The sequence below is a fragment of the Neopelma chrysocephalum genome, unplaced genomic scaffold, assembly GCF_003984885.1.
Source record: "Neopelma chrysocephalum unplaced genomic scaffold, ASM398488v2 Primary Assembly neopelma1_88, whole genome shotgun sequence".
NCBI lineage: Eukaryota > Metazoa > Chordata > Aves > Passeriformes > Pipridae > Neopelma > Neopelma chrysocephalum.
This window is the reverse complement of record NW_020897750.1, coordinates 4599374-4620321: the sequence shown is the minus strand read 5'-3', so window position 1 is coordinate 4620321 and position 20948 is coordinate 4599374. Positions and strand designations below refer to the sequence as shown.

The 20948-nt window shown below is 39.9% G+C and overlaps 1 protein-coding gene across 3 annotated transcripts in view; it reads left to right on the top strand.

Annotated features, from left to right (window-relative positions):
- Positions 1 to 298: 298 nt before the first annotated feature.
- Positions 299 to 20948, top strand: part of PRKG2 (protein kinase cGMP-dependent 2) — a 32259-nt gene continuing 11609 nt past the window's right edge. For 2 of the 3 annotated variants that reach the window (XM_027692812.1, XM_027692811.1), the window contains exons 1-10: positions 299 to 393; positions 3858 to 4364; positions 9764 to 9930; positions 11354 to 11467; positions 14286 to 14391; positions 15644 to 15707; positions 16651 to 16728; positions 17689 to 17783; positions 18553 to 18621; positions 19955 to 20053. In XM_027692812.1, coding sequence (XP_027548613.1) covers positions 3871 to 4364; positions 9764 to 9930; positions 11354 to 11467; positions 14286 to 14391; positions 15644 to 15707; positions 16651 to 16728; positions 17689 to 17783; positions 18553 to 18621; positions 19955 to 20053 — 1286 coding nt within the window. In that variant the 5' untranslated portion in view covers positions 299 to 393; positions 3858 to 3870. Of the gene's footprint in view, positions 394 to 3857; positions 4365 to 9763; positions 9931 to 11353; positions 11468 to 14285; positions 14392 to 15643; positions 15708 to 16650; positions 16729 to 17688; positions 17784 to 18552; positions 18622 to 19954; positions 20054 to 20948 lie in introns of those variants that run through there. The other variant, XM_027692813.1, reaches the window with a different exon arrangement.

Genomic DNA, 20948 nt, shown 5'->3' with positions numbered 1-20948 from the left:
TTGAGGAGCCCGGCTTGTCCCTGCCCGCCTGGGACGGGGTGTCCGCCTCCCTGCCGAGCCCAGGCACCGCACCGGAGGCTCCCCACGCCCTGCAAGCCCCTGCCCCTCCCTGGGCGGGGGACAGCGCAGCGCCCCCACAGCCCCCGCACCGCCGGAGGAGAGAGGGAAGGAGAGAAGGAAAGAGGGGAGGGAAGGAGGAGAGAGAGGGGGAAGGAGAGGGGGAGAGACGGGCGGACACCACTGCCCCCGCCCCTCTCCCCCCGCGCCCGTGACGGGCTGCGAGCAGGCGGGAGCGGCGTTACCGCCCAGCCCGGCTCCGAGGGAGCATCGCTCCGTCCCTGCCGCCGCCCAGCACCGTCCTGGATCGGGGCCCGGGGCCAGCTGAGCACGCAGGTGAGGGACCGGGCAGCAGGCACCGAGAGGCGCCGGCGGGTGCGTGCGGGGAGCGGGGGAGGCCGGGAGCGGCTGCCGGGGAGCCCGGAGGAGCTGCGGCCTCTCCGGGGCGACGCCGGGCTCCGGTGGGGCGGGGGCCGGGCGGGGGTCCTGGCCCGGTAGCGCCCGCCCCCCGCGGACCTGGGGCGGACCTGGTTTCGACTGGCGCTGGCTCTCGTGAGCATCCCTTAGGCATCCATTGAGCATCCCGTGAGCATCCCGCGGCGGGCACTCTCGGCTCCCCGCGTGGGTTTTGACTCTGCCCGGTCCCTGGCCGCGTCTGTCCAGTGACCTCGAAAGAGCGTGTGAGGTGCCCTGTAGTAAAACACAGTGCATGCTCTGGCTTTGCTTTTTGCCTCATTAGCTGTGGGGAGAGGTTGGTCAGACCTCGGAGGCGTAAGGTTTTAAGTTGTCTGTTAGAACTGACTACTGTAATGTTGAATTAACAAAATCACCTGTCAGTCTTTTCTTCAGTCCTGCCGTATACTTGGTCGTGACTTTCCTACACAAGTGGCCAATCCCATGGCTTGTTCCATTCTACACTGACATTTAATTGTGCATATGGAATGGGCAGACAAGTTCCTAACGTTTTTCTCTCTAGTGGGGTTAATATCTTAGGGACTTTAACCATCACACATTAAACCTGTTGTTTCTGGATACAATCCAGTTAGCAGGTTTTTCTGTGCCCTGGGGCAGTCACCTTGCCCTATATAAAGATAATTTTAAAGTGTACGTGATATCCTTTATTTGAAATGCAGCGACTGTCACTGCAGTGACAGCAGTAACAGAGAATGCTACCATGTTGTGTGTGATGATGTGTTTCCCATAATCTTAATTTCTACTTTCTGTATTGTAACATTTAGTTTAAGTTGCTTGGTTTTTGTTTTTTGTTGGGGTTTTTTTTGTTGTTTTGGTTTGGTTTGGGTTTTGTTTGTTTGTTTTTGTTTGTTTGTTTGTTTTTGTTGTTTTTTTTTTTTTTAAAGTATGGTTGCATGCTGAGCTAAGATCTTTGGTTAAACCATGTTTAGTGATACATAGGTTCCTCTTCAGAGTTATTTGGTTTGGTACCTTGATGTGCAATTTGTTTAAATTCTCCTGTGCAATACAGATTTGCCTTTATTTCTGACATATTACCCTGTTAAAAAGCTAAGGCACCAGCTGTCAAAATGCATCTGGGAAATTAGGACAAAAGAAAAATATTATGCAAAGTCACAATAAGCAAGACAGAATTGAGAAGAAAGACTGTTTTAAGGAAAACTAGATTTGCAATGTAAGTTACCTTGTCAACTATTTCAATTCTAACTCTTTGAAGGCTGTAAACCAGAACATAATTGTGCATCTGTTAGAAGTATGGTTATACTAACCAGCAAAGGAAATTGCTGAAGCTTTCAAATTTATTTCTTGTTGTCTGATCGATGTACCTTGTCAGGGACCTCTTCTTATCCAGTGCCAATGAAATGGTAAAAGAGATTAGCTTTAACCATATAACTTGGGGTTCATCCTGAAAAAGTTGTAGTGCATTCATGAGGCAGAAAAACAGCTACTTTGGGCCTACTAATGCCTGATCACAATAGCAACATGATTGCCTGGTTAGTGCACCAGCAATTTCATAAAACTTATTAAAATAGCTTATTGATAAGGCAAAAATCAGATTATAAGTAAACAATTTTGTGCTTCATCTAAGGAAGGCAGGTATTTTCTGTGCTGTTGTCTTCTGCCATAGCAGAATACAATTGGACAGGAACCTGGTCAGGGGCTTTGGGAAAAGCTCTATGTGCAGCTAAGGCCTGAACAATAGGGCCCTAAGCTCATTCCTTCTCTCCTGGTGGAGTTCTCCTTAGGCCTAAGCTGAACCAAACTGTACTGCCACTATTGTGGTGCACAGGTGGGATTTATAGGCAGGCTTTGCTCCCCAAGACTGGTTTTGGTGTACAGTGGGCTGGTGATTGTTGAACACTAGTCTCAAAAGTAACATGTTATTTTTTTTCCCCCATCAGCTTGTGCAATTAATACAGTCTGACCAAAGCAGCAGGCATATCTTCCTTGATCCTCTTAAAATGATACAGTAAAATATGCCAAAGATGGTGTCCAAGGAAGAAGATGGGCCTCTGCAAATCTACTGAAGGCTGCTCTTTGCAACGAGTCCTTGGAATTCAGCTGTTCTCAGGAGTCCAGGACCTTTTTTTTTTGCCTTGTCACTTTTCATGAGTAGCCAATGGAAGGGGGTAATTCCCCATAAAAAGATAATTGTTCCTTGACAGCAATAGCAGCTGTTACACTAACATATATAAGCCAGTTTTAAACTATTGAGATGCAGAAATTATGCCAGCTGCCTGCCCTTGATAGGGGTAAGTTGGGTTTAACTCTGTGCTGTCCTGATTTTGTAATCAGCAAAAGACAGCTGGGTTTGTCAAACTTTTGGAGTGATGTCTGTATGAGGAAGGGCTTGTCGTTCTGGGAAAGAATTCAAGCATATGTTCAGGCAGAGAACTAGCCTAGAAATTTACAGAATCATATAGAAGAGGTTAATAGAGAGAAGTCTTTCTGAAATTGGCTTTTCCTAATTTTGGCATCCTTGGTTTTCTACTGGAAGAAACAAATAAAAGGAGGTGATAGTTCTTCATGCAAGAAGCAGACCTGTGCAACTCCTCGCTAAGGTCCTGCCATGGTCTACAGATAAGAAGTTTACAAGGCTTGGAAGGGAATTGAAACAAGTACTAGGATTAGAGGTCCATTGAGGATTAAATAATACATATCAGGCCCAGAAAATCTGAAATTTCAGAGAATATTTCAGTCAAGCTGCCTATATGCTCATTCCTGTTGATACCCGTTCCTGGGCATCTCCCTGTGATTGTGTTTGGAGACAGTTACAAGCTAGCCAGACTCCTCTTCTGATCAGTATGGTCATAATCCTTAATTTTTTTCCCCAAAATTATTCTTAACACTTATTCTTAATAACCACATATCCTTTATGTCAGACTGATATGCAGCAACTGGTTAAATTAGTCTGTGTACTCAATAATTATTCCTCAATGGAGAACTGATCCAACTTTTTTTTTTGCCTCCAACAATTTTCTTGTTTCAGCAGTCGAGTGTGAGGTTTTCTGCTTCCTGCTGTTTGTCTCATCTTTGTTAGGCTGATAGAAGCTTACACATCTCTTTGAGTCACAAAAATGAAGTGATAGCCATCAGATCTTCTGCTTTGTCTTTAGCACCCTACCTACCTCTTTTCTTTGCCCTTTACTACACTGACTTGCAGGACTGGAAAAGATGAAAGCAATCAACTGTGTTTGCTATAGTTGTATATGGCAAATTCAGCTGCCAGTTAAATACTACAGTCATTGTTTGCCATTCCATGATTTTTATTTTATTTTTTATTCTTCTTGGAGAACGAAATAAAACTGCCAATTTATTTTCTTGCCTAGGTCTCTGGACAAAATGGGGAATAGATTAGTGAAACCCAAGCATCTGAGGCAGTCAGACAGACACGTAGCAAACCTCGCTATTGGCTGTGCTGCCAACCATAAGTTTTTGATGGACCCATGCCTAGGCATCAGTGTGATCAGTGGGCAAGCTGATGTTCTTTGCAGCAAGATACTTGAACTGGAAAAGGAGCTGAAGAGAAAAGACCAAGAGTTGCAAGACAGTCAAAGTCATGTTGCTGAGCTTCAGGAACAGCTGGCTATGCAGACTAAGGTCATAGCAGAACTCACCAAGGAACTTCAGAGCAAGTGTACACAGTTGAACAAGCTCCAGGATGTTGTTAGCACTCAAGGAGAGCTCTCTCTTCAGCCTTCTCCGTTGAAAGTTTCTGCTAATAGGAGGAGAGGAGCCAAGGAAGGTGTATCTGCAGAGCCGACAACACGGCTGTACGATTTGAGCAGGAAAGCCATGTTTTCCCTTGAAAAAGCAACGGTCCGAAAGGATTCCAGGTGAGCTCATTTCAGAGGGCTTATATGATTGTGTTACAAGGATAATACTTTTGTCACAATGATATACTGTCCTCATGATAAATCAAGATTAAAATAACCATCTTTTTCATATAGGCTTTGTCGCTGTGGTAGTGAAATGTGGGTTGAGTTTGTGTGATTCTTTAAGCAAGAATCATGTGTGTCCCACAGACTTCAGAATGAAGAGTGGTGGGTAGGCTTTGTATTTTAGATGAGACTCTATAGTCTTTTTGGGATTTATCTTTACAGCCAGCTAAGCAGAACCTAAGCATCTTCTAGGCTAGACCTAAACCTCTTAGGTCTGGGTTTGCCTAGTGCTCACAGCTTAAGCTGTCCTCTGGAACACTGATGAGAAGGTACCTGGATGCTTTCACCTGGTTTCATTCTTAATCCTACAGCATGGATGGCTTGGGAAGGAGCAGATGACCCCAGCTCAGCTCTCCCAAATGCAATAAGGACACTGTTCCTGAGCTGTGCACAAAGTTTGTCAGCCCAGTTTCAACTCGGTCTGGTGCAGAATGCAATGAAATATTTTGTATTGTGTGATTGTCCTCTTAGCTTCCTCCTGTCCTTCAGCTTCTAGTAGTCATGGTGTAGGAACTGAATTTTACTTATTCCTCTTTGAATCCAATTATGCTTTCTAGACTCTGAAAGACACAGAAATATCTGTGGTCCCAGCTGACCTTGTGGACAGATGTATTAGACTGGTATCCTTAAACATAGGGACCTTGCAGTGTAGACAAAACCTGAGTATCTGTTTTAAAATGGTGGTAGCCAGAATCTATCTGGACTTCAGCTAGTGGCTTAAGTGCCTCAGATTTGCAGGAAGCTTTATTATTTTGTTAAAAAAAATCATGGCATATATGAGTGTACCATAGTAGACCTGAGAGTTATGAGACTTGATTTCTCATCCATCATGTCCAGCATTACACATTAGAGGGTGTCTTGTGAATCAGAAAGGCTGCCTGAGTCACTGTAAAGCGCAGAGAACTTCAGCTAGCAGTGTTTTTCCACAAGAGTGAGAGAACTGCATTAATATTTTATCACAAGTACCTGGGCAGTTTAAATCACTGTTTGTTTTAGGAGTGTTCTACTTGTAATCACCTACCTGTCTTCTCCTTGGCACGATCCTTGTACTGTTGTCCACCAAATGGTTTTCTAGGGTGCTTTCAGAGACAGAATTGTAACAGCAATGAGTAGTAAAGGCAAGAAAAGAGCCAGCTGATTAGCTAAGTGCAGCAGTCAGAACAAAACCAAGTATTGCAGCTTAAGCAATCTAAATGTAATACACATCATCTTTTGATGTGATAGTGGCCAAAGTATCATTTGATCTTCCAAATACTTTGGAAGCAAATGTAGCCAAAAAACCCCATCACAAAACTGTACTACTATGCACTACTCTGCTTATGAGTTAGATAAGCTTGTGATACACACTTGTTTGACACCATCACCTTCCTACTGAGACAACCAAATGCTGAAAGGTACAAACATTTGGTTTCTTACCTGGGCAGCAAATACTGTAGTAGGTTAAGTTCAGACAGTTGGCATACATGTAAGAACAAAGTCTGACCTTTACTATCTACAGAATTCTGTCCACTGTAACTAGCAAATACTGATCCTTTAGCCTAACAGTGTCTGTAGAAGCGTTTAGAGTTGCTGATATCAGTGGCTGCCTCTCCTTTATAGAGAAAGGACTTAATGCAGCCCCACTTCTGCATAAGATAATTGCACAGTGTTGCTACACTGTTGTGAATGCAGTTATTTCAGAAAGAAATATGCTATCTTCTTGAATTTGCATTGAGTCCAGAGTGCCACTCGTCCCTTAAAAAATATTTATAAAACAAATGGCATAATGTTATGCTATTCATTTAGTAGGGTTTTAAGTGCCATGCTTTTGTTTGGAGTATCTCAGCATGACTGATTTTAATGAAAATTTTAGAAGCTTTCAATGGTTCTTATCTATCCTATATGAGGGGGTTTTTTCATGTTCTTTCTTCTCTTGAGCTAGTTGGGTAAATCCATATCATTTAAAAAAATTAGGTTTTTTTTCCTTAATGGCAGTTTAAGCATTGAAAATTTAACTAAAGCCTCAAGATTTCAGAGTTTTAACATGGTATATGAGAGCAGATCTTTCAAAAAGTCCTTCAAATGGAAAATATTTTTAATCTCTTAACCTTTGCAGTGTTAACAGTCTAGGTGTCTCATTGTCTATAGGATAGTTCTCCATTTTTCTGTGTTCTTACAGAGCATGCTATTACCATCAGCAGCATTTAAACTGCCTTTATCAAGTCCCTTCCTATTATGGGCTCAGGACCACGACCCAGTTCTGTTATCAGCCATTATGGACTGGGGAAGAACCATCTTGACCCTTGACATTGATGTCTTTTACCAGTCAATGCCAGCAGACAGCCAAAAATCTCTCATTAGTAGCAGAAAGGTACATTAAGAGAAAGCATATGGCAAAACATATGTTGTACCCTTGCACCTGTGAGGTGGCATCTGTCTTATGATGAGAATAAATTCCCAATCCTGTTCACAAAAAGCTATTCTTAGGCTGTCAGGTGCTATTTCTAGAGTTTGACTGGGAATGTGTTGAAAGAGGCAGGGGGAACATTTCCATGAAAGCTAACAGCAGGTAGGGGAACAAAACCTGGAGAAGGATGCTATGGCAAAGCTGGCTCTGGGCAGTGAAAAAAAGTCCTCCTAGAGGTGGGACCAAGAGATACCTCAACACCAGAACAGTTCTGTGGCTCTATGCAGCCCCTTTTTACCTTTTAAGTAGTACTCATGAGGACAGCAACCAGCACAAGTACTGGACTAAATGTCCTCTGTCCTCTCAGGACATCTAGTTATTTCCAGGAGCCATTCTCAAAAGTGGAGCAGGTACAGACGAATGGAGAGACAACTGTCAGTGTGCTGGATGCCCAGAAATCAGCAAGCAACTGATTCAAGAGCCTGAGCTACACTTACCATACTCATGAGTCCTTCACTCTGTGGCCAACTGCACTTCCTGGAAACAGCATAGCCTCCTATGTAGTTCTGGAAGCTTTTGTCCTCATTTTAAGTATTTGGTTATATGGAATTACTGTATTTTATTGCAGTATTGTATGCACAATGCAGGCCAGGGTGAATTAAATTAGAAGTTTGGTTTTAGCAGAAAACTAAGTTAGAGCTTATGTTCCAATAACCCTGCTGCTTTCAGCAGAAGCTAAGTTATGATCTCCATTTCTAAACACAGTCCTTACCGTAGCTACTTGATTTTGTTTTCTTGCCTCATCTCATACCCTTTACTTATTTTCAGTCATTATATGGCTAGTAACATTGTAAGGGTATTTACTTGCCCTGTGGTTGTTCATTCCTGGATTGTCCTTAGGAGATTTTCCCACATAACCTAGTTTTGATGACAGCCTTGCATTGTTTTATGAATACAAGCAAGAGTAAACCTTAAATGCCTCCAGAAAGCTGTCAGAGTGTTGACTTCGTTACACGTCCTTACATGCATGTTAGGAACATGGGGCCTTAAAGGCAGAATTTATCTTTCACTTCAGCAATAAAGCAAACCTAACCATAAAAGCTTCATCAGTGCAGCAGTTGTTTAATTGCATTCATTTCTGACATGGATTCAAAGCACTGCTTTATAGGAAGCCCTTGACCCAGGACATACACAAGTTCAGTGAGAGCTCATAGATTGCCCAGTAGGTATGTATAGCCTGCTTTGACTCAGTTGGTTAGTCATTATGAGTGGATTCATCCACTGTTTATTTTCCCGTGTTTTATTCTTCTTAAAAATCCAGCCACTGGAGTCTTCCACCAGCAGCTCAAATAGACTGTTCTTGTCTTTACAACTCACTCATACCTGTGCATTTACTACAACAGAAAATGATACAGAGACTGTCTCAGGGAGCAGCCAGAACAAGATTGCTCCACAGGAGTAAGTGAACCAGGTTACTACAGCACAGACAATTCCCTCACTAATCAGGATGCCATCCCCGAGATCTGGGCAGGGTAGGCTGAGCAGGGTGGTGATAACAGGGTCCATCAGGAGTCCCACAGAAGAAGCAATCAATCAAATGCAAACTCTAGCCAAGAGACAGAAACAAAGTACTTACAATATTGGGCCAATACCCATCCAGAAGACAAAACCAAAATCAATTATTTCTGTAACATAGCCCAGACAAGAACTGAATGCCCATGCCTGGGCTTAAAGAGAACATGCATTCCAGCGGGCAGAGGATGTGTGGTGGTCCCAAGAGAGGCTGAGCAGTGTAGGTAAGACCTATTACTGCCCTCAGGGCTCTGACAGATCTGACCCAAGTCAGAAGGGCACCGTGTTTCCCTTTTTCCAGTCGCCTGGAACTTCACCTGACTGCCATGACTTTTCAAATATCATGGAGAGTGGCTTGGCAACTTCCAATTATAGTCTAAAAATTCTTAGAAGCAGTAGAGGAAAGGGCCTGCTTTGGGAAGATTCTGCCATGTTTGGTCATTCTTAAGGAGACTGAACATTTTTGACATCCCACATGAACAAACTATACAGGACTTTTACTCAGATAGTAGCATTTATGCTGTTTGTTGTCATCTGTGCAAAGGAAGTGGGCACAGTAGGGGTAGAAAGAGTTTTTCAGGGTTGTGGATGGAAGGCAAAGAGCAGTGCAAGAAGGGATCAGCACTAACCCTCCACCTCCTGGACTTACTTTGTGAATTTTGGGACAACATTCAAATAAATTTGTTTCGTAGCTATAAACAGGGAATGCCACAGGATCAATGTTATTTTACCAGTGCAAGGGAAGTACTCTGTAGTCATTTTTCAGCCACACTCATCAACAACTTTCTTTGCTTTACCCACCACCAGTGTCTTCTAACATTCTCCTAAGAAAAAGCAACACCTGTTAATCATGTTTTTGCATACTTTTACTTCCATGCATTTTTTCACAACTCAAAAGAGAAACTCTTGATGAGGTTTTAGTACAATCAGTGTTGACTTTCATATCATTGGTGCTATGTTTTTGCTGGATATTAGAAAAAAATGGTTTAGAATCTTAGAAAAGTTGGCCTGATCCTATAACAAACTGGCAATCCTGTGCAGGCAGTGCTATGTGAAGACATACATTTCAGATTTCTTTCCTTCAGATAAGCAAGGCTACATACCTGAGTTGTGCAGTGGGGAAAGAATATCGTGAGAAACGGTGCAAAACTTTCTGGGGAGCCTGTCTTCCTGCAAGGATTGTAAAATCCTGCAAGGATTGGAATATTTTTCAGTGGTACTGGTCATGCAAGTATGAGAAATAAGGGGGAGCATCTTGAGGGGAATCAATGCTTGGTGAATAATATACCACAACCATGCTGGGTATTTTAAACTTTGATGTTTTGTTTGCAACCAGTGAGAAGAAGCTTATCACGGATGCCCTGAATAGAAATCAGTTCTTGAAGAGACTGGAGCCTCACCAGACACGAGATATGGTGGAATGTATGTATGAAAGGACTTTTCAGCAAGGCAGCTACATCATCAGACAGGGAGAACCGGGCAATCACATTTTTGTGCTCAAAGGTAAATATTGCTTTCTTGTACAACACATGAGTGCAAGAAACAGGAAAGTAGCTCAGAAGTTTTGGCAGAAAGCCACAGTGATGGTGTTTGTGCTCCTAAATAATTTATTCTGGACCTGATGACGATGCAAGTTTTACCTGTGACTTTTATGAAACAGAGTGAGAAAAACAAAAAGCACCTTGGAAACTTGAATCTTGATTTAATGCTAATTCATTACCTCTTTCACTTATAAAAACCTAGAGGCAAGAAAATTCTTTTTGTTCATGCAGCCAAGCCCTTTTTCTCAGAAGGAAGAACAGGGATTATTTAAAATATTGAAAACTTCTCAGTGGTGAACCCACTTCTGAAATAAACTTGCTTTCAACATTCATGAGAGCTTATACTAGTTTCCTGTGTATGGGAAATTGGGAGGTGAGGTCTGCATTTACTGTTCTCAAAGCTGAAATGTTTTTTGGGTTTTTTTTAAAGACCTATTTGGATTTTTTTCTGGGGGAAAAAAAAGAAAAAGCCAAACAAACAACAATGCAAACAAAAAGCTTTAAGGTAAAAAAGCTTTCCTAAAATAATGCCAACTGGTCTGAAATAATCTCTCTGCAGTCATCTATGCTGACTGCTATTGTGCTTACACACAAATCTCAAATTGCAGATCAGTCTTAGTGGACCCCAAGTTTAACCCATGGAAGTTGCTCCTAAGAGGTGTTGTCTCTTTCATCATCTCACCATTAAAAATTAATTTGCATATTTCATCAATTTTGGACACTAAAAGGCCCAGAGACTCATATGAATTGGAGTTCATGCTGTAAGGAGTATATTCTGTTGAGGCAGGAATATTTAAGCTAGAAGCATCCTGGTATATGTTGGAAAAACATTTTCTGTCTTCTGGTTTCATATAGATGGCTTAGTGTGAAAAAAATGATGGTAACTGTGTTAGGATAACACAAAATTCAGAGTTTTTTTGACTTTTACTAGATTTGTAGTAAAGCTTAAGAACAATTTCTTGAAGGAAGATTTATTGTGCTTTTAATTTTTCTGCCTTCTCCTTTGCATTCTGCACATATATACACATACATGTGTATGAACAGACAGACGTCATGAATAATTTCTCCAGTGAACTCCATTTTAAGACCTTAAGTTTGTCTACACCACACTAGACTATCTGACTGGTTTGTTGCAGCCAAGATTTATCCCATTAGAATTTACAATGGCCCTCCCTTCAAAGAGCAGATTTGTAGGTTAGCAGTACATTTTAAAAAAATAAATCTCTACAGGTTTGTATGTGTGTTTCAAAGCACTGTTTGCATCGTTGCTCCCATTCCTGTGTTCCAGGGAGCGGCAAAGTCAGAAATATATTGATTTGTTTTCCATTTACTCTGTGCACTTGAGCACAGTTTTTAATACCTGTCATCCTGATGATTTTTGACAGAGGGCAGTCTGGAAGTCTTTCAGCAGAATAAGCTACTATCCTCAATACCTGTGTGGACAGCATTTGGTGAACTAGCCATTTTATACAACTGCACACGGACAGCTTCTGTGAAAGGTACCTAAGTTTAATTATAACAACGTTGCTCAAAGTGAAAACTATGTATTTTTTTGAGGTCCCTGTTATATCCAGATTCTTTTTGAAGTTTTCATTTCATAAATGTTTGCGTGTCTTGATTGTCTGCAGTAAGCTCACGTTTCCTTCCTTGAGTTCTTTCTGCTTGGGAACTCTAATAACACTATGCCATGAATATGGTTCCAGGTCTAGCGTAACACTTGCTGAACAATTGGGCATCTCCAAAGTATGCTGGTTAGCCTGATCTGTACCATACTAACTACTAAGGAAGGATTGTGTTTTAATTTTGGATGCTTTAGTAGTGGTGATGGTCTTTGGCTCTTACGTGCTTGTGTCAAATGCAAACCTGAGGCTAAATTACAGTGAATTTGAAAAGATATTAGAACCATGGTGTTTTTAGTAGAGCAGATAAAGTCTAATTCAAGAGGAAATATAGTATGTAGGAATTAGTTCCTTTTGTACTTCTTTTAGTTCTGTGTTGTCATTATGTTAGTAGGTCTTGCCTAGATCCATTTGTAGCTGGCATTTGAGAGATTTGATTTTGACCTCAAATGTGGTGGTGGGAGAGATGAAACTTCCAGATGGGAGGTGCTGCTTCTCTGGGGCAAATGCTTTTTGCATTTCATGTTTGCAGACTGACCACGATGGAGTTGTTAGGTGTTGTGCTGATACAAACTCTTCCTGAGTATTCATCCATTAAATAACCCTTGATTCCTATTCTAACCTGCCATAATTTTTTCTGTGACAAACAAGTAAATGACCAAATATGATTAAGTTCATCATATTTCCACTCTTCACCATTCCATAAGTATTACTTGTGTTTGAAGACTAATTTCCGTTCTTGTCTAAATCTGCAGGGCCTTTGAACCACCAGTAAGTATGACGAGTTCATCTTGACTTAATAAGGGGCAAATGGAATAAAACAATAACTTGTTTGCTTTAAAAGCTTTTGGTCTTTCTTCCTGCACCCAGTTTAGGCACTTAATCATTGCTGGCTGTGCAGAGGGAAGTTATTACATGTAATCTGTTTTTGTTGCTGCCTGATAAACAGAGCAGCATCAGTAATGTGATTACTTTTCTCTACTAGCATGCTGTTCTACTTGAATATATTCCCTGCTTTTCTTTTTTGCCTGCTGTACAGTATTAGCATTGTAAAGTAGTGTTTCTGCATAATAAGATGTCAAGCTGCTTTAGACCTTTGTTAACATTAATTGGTTTTGAGGTAGGACAAGAATTGTCCAATTATGGACAAGAAAGAGTATTTGAATACTTGAAATCACTGCAGAAACCTACCCCTCCCCAATAGCTTTCCCGTGTTTCTTGTGGAGGAAGAGCAGTACAATGCCATAACTGAGCATGGATAGTAAACACACATGTGGCAACCCTTTCTTGATGCTGGATCTACTGACACCCTTTTCCCGCAGTCTTTGAGAAGTGACAAGTAAAGGACTTCATCCAAACAGCTTTTCAATGGCTGCTGCTACTCAGCAGCATCTTCACATGCAGTAGCTGTATTTGAAACTGGCAGTGAGATTTACTCCTGTGTTTCTGAATTTCTTTTTTTCTGAGTTCACCTTTGAGACCTCAGGCTTTTTTCTAGCCACATAACTGCTTTGTTTAGCTAAGGTGCAAGAGACAGGAAATATATTTTGCGATAGCCTGGACTCTTGCCATATTTTCTTCATGAAAAGTAAACTGAAAGATGTCATTTAGGACAAAAACAAAACCAAAGCAATACCTTTGTTCTCCCATCCAGCATCCAAAAATATCTTTTGAGCTATTTTGATAAATGGCAGAGTATATGGTTATATCATGTGTACAACAACCAATGACTGTGCATCATTTAAAAACTGGTATTTTTCTTTCCTGTAAAAATGGTTTTATGTTTATGATAAATTGAGGAAGTAAATTGCTCTAAATTTTTCTGGAGCTTTCCTTTATCCCAGTGAAAACCGTTTTGTTCTTTCTTCTGACAGAAGGAAAATTGCTGAATATGGTGTAACATCCTTAAAAAGAAGAGATTAAATTAAACAGAATCACCTTCTTTTGCTTAAAAAAAATAAAAGACACAGTGTGTTCTGTTGTGTGAATGATTGCACAGAGAGGCTGCTTAGTAGTTTGCATCTTTGATGCTGAATCTTGTGCATGCTTACTGTATTAATATTTTGATTATCTTTTGAAAGGTAATCATTAATGTTTCAATTACCTTTTATTTCCTTATAAGATGGATACATTGGAGGAAAACTCTGTGAGGATCACAGGATTAAATGAAATTAAATGTATTTCTTGACCTCTGTTATTTCTATCTTATTGGATAACACACAAACATTTGCATGTAATCTGAATTAGAGATGAATCCAAGACACAGTATTCCACATCATAGATTTTGGAAAACTTCACCCAAGTTTTTCTTTCTTTCAAATCAGCTCCTTTGCAGATTGCAGCTTTTGAGTGCAGTGACTGTCCGTGATAAGAGTAGATCTTCCCAAGTGTTCAGCCCTGTTTGTGCTCATGGTAAATGGCTAGACTTTCAAGGTTACTCAGCCTGTGGGGTTGCATGGAAAGTGCTCCATGGAGAAACCATTTGGAAATCTATGCCTTACTTTAGTGAGCATTGTTTGAGTGGGAGTTGAGTTTCTTTAAAAAAGTCTGATTGCAATAGATGCTGAATATTTTAAAATTTGGCCTTTGGCCTTTTGAAAGAGCTCATCTGTCTTGTACCATGACCTCAAACTGTAATATCATCCATCAAATAATTTGAAAACATTGATTTTGTTCTTGGTTTTTTGTTTTCTCAAAGCAATCAGTAATGTTAAAACATGGGCATTGGACAGAGAAGTGTTTCAAAATATCATGAGAGTGACAGCACAAACAAGACAAGAGCAATACAGAAACTTCCTTAGAAGGTAAATATGATGAGTTTCTGTTTGGGCTACTTACTAAGGTGCACAACAATATTATGCCTAGCTTGTAAACAGAGAGAAAAAGATACCCTTCATGCAAATACAGCCTCAAAATCCTGACTATTTACCTCTTTTCTTTTTTTTTTTTTTTTTTTAAGATTCATAAGAGAGTTTTTTCCATTTTTATTGTTTTTCTCCTGCATTATATTAGGAAACTTCAAAAGGTGCTTGAATGCTTTTAAGTAATAGAATAAATCTATAAAAAAGCTACCTGTTTAGAAGTTAAAACAATATAATGAATAAATAGAGTTAAGTAAATCCTCCAACTAGTAGTTAATTTGCTGCTGGAGTAGATTAAGGAATATTCCTTATCCCTTGGAGACTTGAATAGGAGATCTGCATGTCTCTCAGTTTATGAACTAATCCCAATATAAATTACCAGGAAATTTGCAGAGTAGAATAATTCCTGCAGGGAACACTGAGCATTGTACCATGCTTCTCCTTAGGAAGATGGTGAAATTAGAGGTTCCAAACCATAATTAGCTGATTTTATATTTTGGTTTTTTTTAACAAAGAATGACCATTCTGTTATGCCTTCAAATCAAGATGTAAAGTCTACCCATGCATAGAATGTCTTGTGTATTTTTACATCCATCTCTGTCTATGATTTCTATACATACTTCTTTTCTGAGCCTGAGTAGCTAGAAAGTTCTATAATTTCCTGACTTTTACAAGTCTGAGTGATCAGGGTGGAAGGTTTTTTCTTTCTTACCAGCAAGTTCACTAAATCATCACTGTAATTGGATTCTCTTTTAAAAGTTGTCCAAGGAGTACTGAAGTTTTTACCTTTGTCTGATTTTGCAGTCTCTGCAGTGCATTTAAAAATATATCCTTGGATTACTATAATGACTTGGTTTTGCAATTACTGGATTCTGTATGACTGAATTTTGAAATCAATCCCTATGCCCATTAGAGACTCTTCCCCTGCTGAAATACAAAGTTGATTTACAAACTGACCAATGTTTACCACATTGCTAAGTTGTAAGTTGTGCGAGTTTTGTTTGTCTAAAAAACAAGATGAGAATGCTTGAACCTTCCAAATTAAGATTTAGTTGTATATTGTGTTCACCACCAGTCTAACTAGCAATAAAATGTGATTGTACAAATTGTATAGATGAGAAGAGATCATGAAAAAAGTGTTAATGACAACTTTGGGTTTGGGTTTTTTTTGTTCTGCTTTTCTGCTTTCTGGAAGTGTGTCCCTGCTGAAAAACTTACCTGAAGATAAATTAACCAAGATCATGGACTGCCTGGAGGTGGTAAGATACTGTTCAGTTCTTCTAAATAATATTCAGTAAGCTTTCAAAATAACAAAGAAGAATAAATCATTAAAAATAAAAACCAGCCAAGCTTTCTGTAGTATGAGAGTGGGCTTGTAGTGATCAGAGTGGAATTCCAAGTTGGCAGCAATTAATAACTTAATATTATGTCACTAAATGTTATGGTTTTGGCATCGAAGTAGTCAAGCAAGTAGGTAAGAGGATCTATAATCTAGCCTTTATTAAGATTAAGCACAAAGTTGGAGGAGGCAGATAGAGTGATACATGACCACAGCACAAGGGAATGAGGAGATTATGGTGTTGATTATGTGAAATGGCAAATGGCCTTAGCATAGCAGTATCCTAAGCTGTGACTTTTTGGGGTTTTTTTTGTGGGGTTCCTGGCAAGGGAGAACTTGTAGGAAACACTCAGATCACAAGGCTGGAAGTTAATACAGAAAAAATACTTGATTGAAAGTTAAACAATCAGGTAATTCATTACCTGAATCTTAATGAATGGTAATGGTGGTCAGGGTTCCTTAGCAGACACAGAAAAATTGGTACCTTAGTAGCTTGCAACAGATAATTTAGGCATTCCCACTGAGATGTCAAGCCTGAAATTACTTTTGGAAATGAGTTTTTGATTTAGAACTCTTAAAAGAGTTTTTGATATTTTTATTTTCCTTTGTTTTCCCTTGCTTCATAAGGAGGACACAAGTGTTGTGGGTTTTTTAAACAAATAACGTGCTGCTGCATTAAGATTGGCCCCTCTTTTTCTATAGTGGAATGGTTGCATATTATGGGATGCAATGTATGAAGGAGATAGGAATTTAAACATTAATGGAAGATCCACAGGTATTAAGAACTCTGCATAGTAATCAGAACTTTCAAAAAGGCTAACAGCTTATCAGAGAATATTGTCTCTCCCTTCCCTCCCCAACAGGAGTACTATAACAAGGGAGATTATGTTATTCGGGAAGGAGAAGAGGGAAATACCTTCTTCATAATAGCAAAAGGAAAGGTAAGATTTAATAAACCTAACTTATAAAGTAGGTTATGTACAAACACATTTCAAAAGCTACCTTGAAGGGTGTGATCTTCAGTAAAATCTCTGCAGAGTGTTTTTGAGGATGCTGTTGAGTCCACAATACCATGATAAAAGCCTGGAGCAGCATTTCAGAGGTTCAGGGAGCCTAATTTTCCATTCACAATGAACCCGTGTTATACTGTTCTAATTATAATGTAATTAAAGTGTGTCCTGAAGCCTCTTGACACTGCAGCAGAGATGTAAAGTCAATTTTTTTGTAAATGAGATTTGATCCTGTGTCTTCTCCTAGATTGTTCAATATCTGATGGGCAAAACATAGACTTGTGAAATGTATAAGAAGTAATGGAGTCCTAGGCTTAATGGAGAATGGCCTTCTAGGTGTCTCAGAATCAGTTCCTGTCATTTGTTAGTGCCAGAGGAATAAGGCAGCGGCCTTTATCCATCAGCTGTTACATTGGAGGCTGACATGGGACTCTAAAGAATCAAATCAGGGGAATTTTCATCAATAAACTTCCAAGAGGATTTCCAAAATGTTTCTGTGTCTGGAGGTATTCTGATTTGGTTTTTGCTAATGTGGGCATAGCAGAATGTGTGCTGCTGTGGAAGCAGAATTTCGTCAGGGGAAAATGTTAGTTAATTCTTCTATCTGCTATCTGCTTAGCTGAAAAGACAAAAAGCTCATATGATCCCTGCCCACAGTGAGAACTGAAGTATTTTTCAGTATTTCATTAAAATGTGACTTATTTTTGCTCTGTTTTACAAGGTATGAGGAGAAAATACTTGGGGGTGGGCAACTTGTTTTAAATTTTTGAGAGGAAGGAGTAATTATATATATTTGTAACTCTTTCTGCAGCATTACAGAGTTTAAGACATTTATGAAATACACAGAAAAGAAAGGAAACCTTACTAAATTTTTATTCCTGTACTTTCCAGGTGATAGTTACCCAAAGTACAGCAGATCATTCACAGCCTCAGCTGATTAAAAATCTGCATAAAGGGGATTACTTTGGAGAAAAGGCTCTTATTAGGTTAGTTCACATTGTCTGATTCATGATATGTAGTATTTCAATTGTCCTATCACTATGTATTCAATTCTACAATTCATGACTCTTTGGAATATAATATTTGTTTTGATTGTAAAGTAGATAGATAAAGGTAGTGACTGAATTTGCCTTAATGTTTTAGTTTTTTGCAGAGAGAACTTGAAGCTATACACTGTCATCTACCTTTAGTTTTCCCTGTAGAAGTCAAATGCTGACCCTCTCTGCATTGTGGCTTATTGTTTATATTTCAGTAAAAGCTGTGATGAAAACTTATGCCAGGCTCTATGTGACTTTAAAATGGATAAGCTCCATCATGACTGGACTGAGCTGTTGTTTCCATTGCCTATGATAGTAAGAAACAGAGAGAAGGAGTCACATAGTACATATTTATGTGGGTGATTGAGTAGGGAATCTTTTGGTTTCTGGAATGTTTTATATCCAAAGATCATTTCAGAAGTAAGTAGTAAATCCTGATATAGTGCTAATTACAGCTCACCCTAATTTCTTGGAAGGTTGCTAAAGGATGTCATGATCCAAACCCTATTGAAACTGAAAAAAATACTGTGCTGGATCATAATAATGACTAGTGAAATGCTACAATTTTTTATTTAGTTCAGCAATATTAATTCAGATACAGGCTGCAAAGACCTTTGAGGAGTTTCACCTATGGCAGCTGGGACCCTCCATGAGTACAGTGTTTTGAGGATTTTGATATGTTTGATATGTTTCTGAAAAAGTACATTTCAATTCTTAGTGACGACGTCAGATCAGCAAACGTTATTGCAGATGAATACAACGTGGAGTGCCTCGTTATAGACAGAGAGTAAGTACTCTGCAGTTCAATAGAAGAATTGCATCCTCTTTTAGTAGGTTAACACGAGACTTTCAGTAGGTTCATATGACCTCACTAAAGGCAAAATCACAATGTTTTCTTAAGGGAACACTGAACAAGTGTTTATGTTTTTGAAGTACTAAGAAAGAGAGGCTGACAGCAGATGCTGGCGCACAGAAGCTTAAGAGTAGCTCAAAGTTATTATTTTCTTTCTCCCCTTGTCGTGGTGATGTTTATCTTGGTCTCCTGGGTCAGAGATTCCTGAGAGCTTGTCTTGTCAGTGAAGACCAGTGCAGAGAAGGTGTTCAGGAACTCTGCCTTCTCTGCATCCTCTGTTACGGATCTCCCCTCCATTTAGTTACAGGCCAACATTGTCCTTTGTTTTCCTTTTGTTACTGATGTATTTGAAGAAGCCCTTCCTGTTGTCCTTGACATCCTTGGCCAGATTTAATTTCAGATGGGAATTGGCCTTCCTTGTCTCATTCCTACTCACTCTTACAACCTTTCTATGTTCATTCCAAGTGGCCTGTCTCCTGGGTGCTTCCATCTCCTGTGTGTTTCCTGCTTATGCTTGAGTAATGACAGGAGTTCTTTATTTATCCACGCAGGTCTCTTGCCCCCTTTGCCCAATTCCTTGCTCATTTCCTGAGCCTGGAGGAAGTAATCCTTGAATATCAACCAACTCTCTTGGACTTCTCTTCCCTGCAGGGTCTGTTCCTGTGGGATTTTTCCAATAAGGTCCCTGAAGAGGCTAAAGTTGGCTCTCCTAAAACACCGGAATAGGCTTCCTAGCGAGGTGTTCAGTGCATTTAGACAATGCCCTTAATAACATACTTCAGTTTGGTTCACCCTGAGATGGTCAGGCAGTTGGACAAGGTGGTTGTTGTAGGTCCCTTCCAACAGAAATAGTCTATTCTAAGTCTTTTCTTCCCACAGTGCTGTTACTCACCTCTGAAACAGGAGAGGTGAACTCAGTCCCTTTGGCACTATGTACCAAGGGTTTTATCCACTGGGGCAGGACTGACTGCCTGGACTCGTGCCAAGCTGGTTCCCAGGGTAGGGATGGTGGAACAACACTTAATAACTACAGTGCATGTGGGAGGCAAAGTACACCCAGCCTGCTCCAAATTATTTAAACATAGCATGAAATGACCTGAGGAGATCAGGGACTCTGTCCCCCTGCCCTCTGGCAAGAGGTTTGCTACTTCAGCAGGTTACTGCCTCTTCAAAGCTCTTAAAATCATGTCAAAGTGATAATGTAAAGCTTTGTCTGGATCATGACTTGAATGTTCAGCATTTTATAATGTTTCATTCGTGTTTTTAGGACCTTTAATCAAACCGTTGGAACTTATGAGGAGCTCCAAACTTACCTTGAAGGTTATGTGGCTGATCTGGCCCAGGCTGATGAAAAGCGACATGCAAAGTAAGTCAGAGCATTTGGTGGGTACATCTTTAGTAGGTAATCATAAAAAACAGTGATAGATGTTAGTGAAATCATGCATGGTAGTTGATGGAGGTGGACTCCTAGGAATGAATGACAGCAGTCACTGTAGTGAAACAGTCTGGATATGCTTATGGAGCCCAAGAAACATTTTCTGAAACAAAAATTACATAGAATCTCAGTATATTGACTTTCAAACAAGAATTTTCTCTATTCCAAGAAAACTGAGCACAGAATAGCAGTGACGTTGTGCTCAAATAAATTTTGCATTCTCATGGGAAGTTCTTTGACTGGTAAAAACCCTACTCTTAACTCCTGACTAATGAAACAGTATTACTGTGCAAAAGACTAATTGTCATTTCAAAAAGAAACAAGCATACATAAAAGAGTTTATTTTTAGTGTTTCAGTGTAGCCCTGATGGTATCGATGTTTTCCTTTAGCTGTGGGCCACATTTTTAGTTTATGTGCCTCTGATTTCAACCTGAGCACTACTGGAAAATTAGTAAAGTATGGTTTTCTTCTGTTTAGAAGTACAGCTGCATTCTTATTTCTGATCATTCTACTGGAACTGGTACACAGTCTTCAAACATTGGTTCTCCAACTTGGAGCACCCAAATGTTTGCACCTGACCACATAAAAGCAGGATTCTCACCATGAATCATCTCTTGCTAAAAATACTGTTGATTGTACTCAGTGAACTTCAGCAGCATTTTGCTTCTAATTTACTTCCATAGGAGGTCCAGAAAGAAAGTGCTTCTGCACAAAATAAAATCAAGATTCTCTTAGGAAATAAGAAGGCTTTCCTTTCCTTCTTTTCCTTTTCTTGTCCTTTTCCTTTTCTTGTCCTTTTCCTTTTCTTGTCCTTTTCCTTTTCTT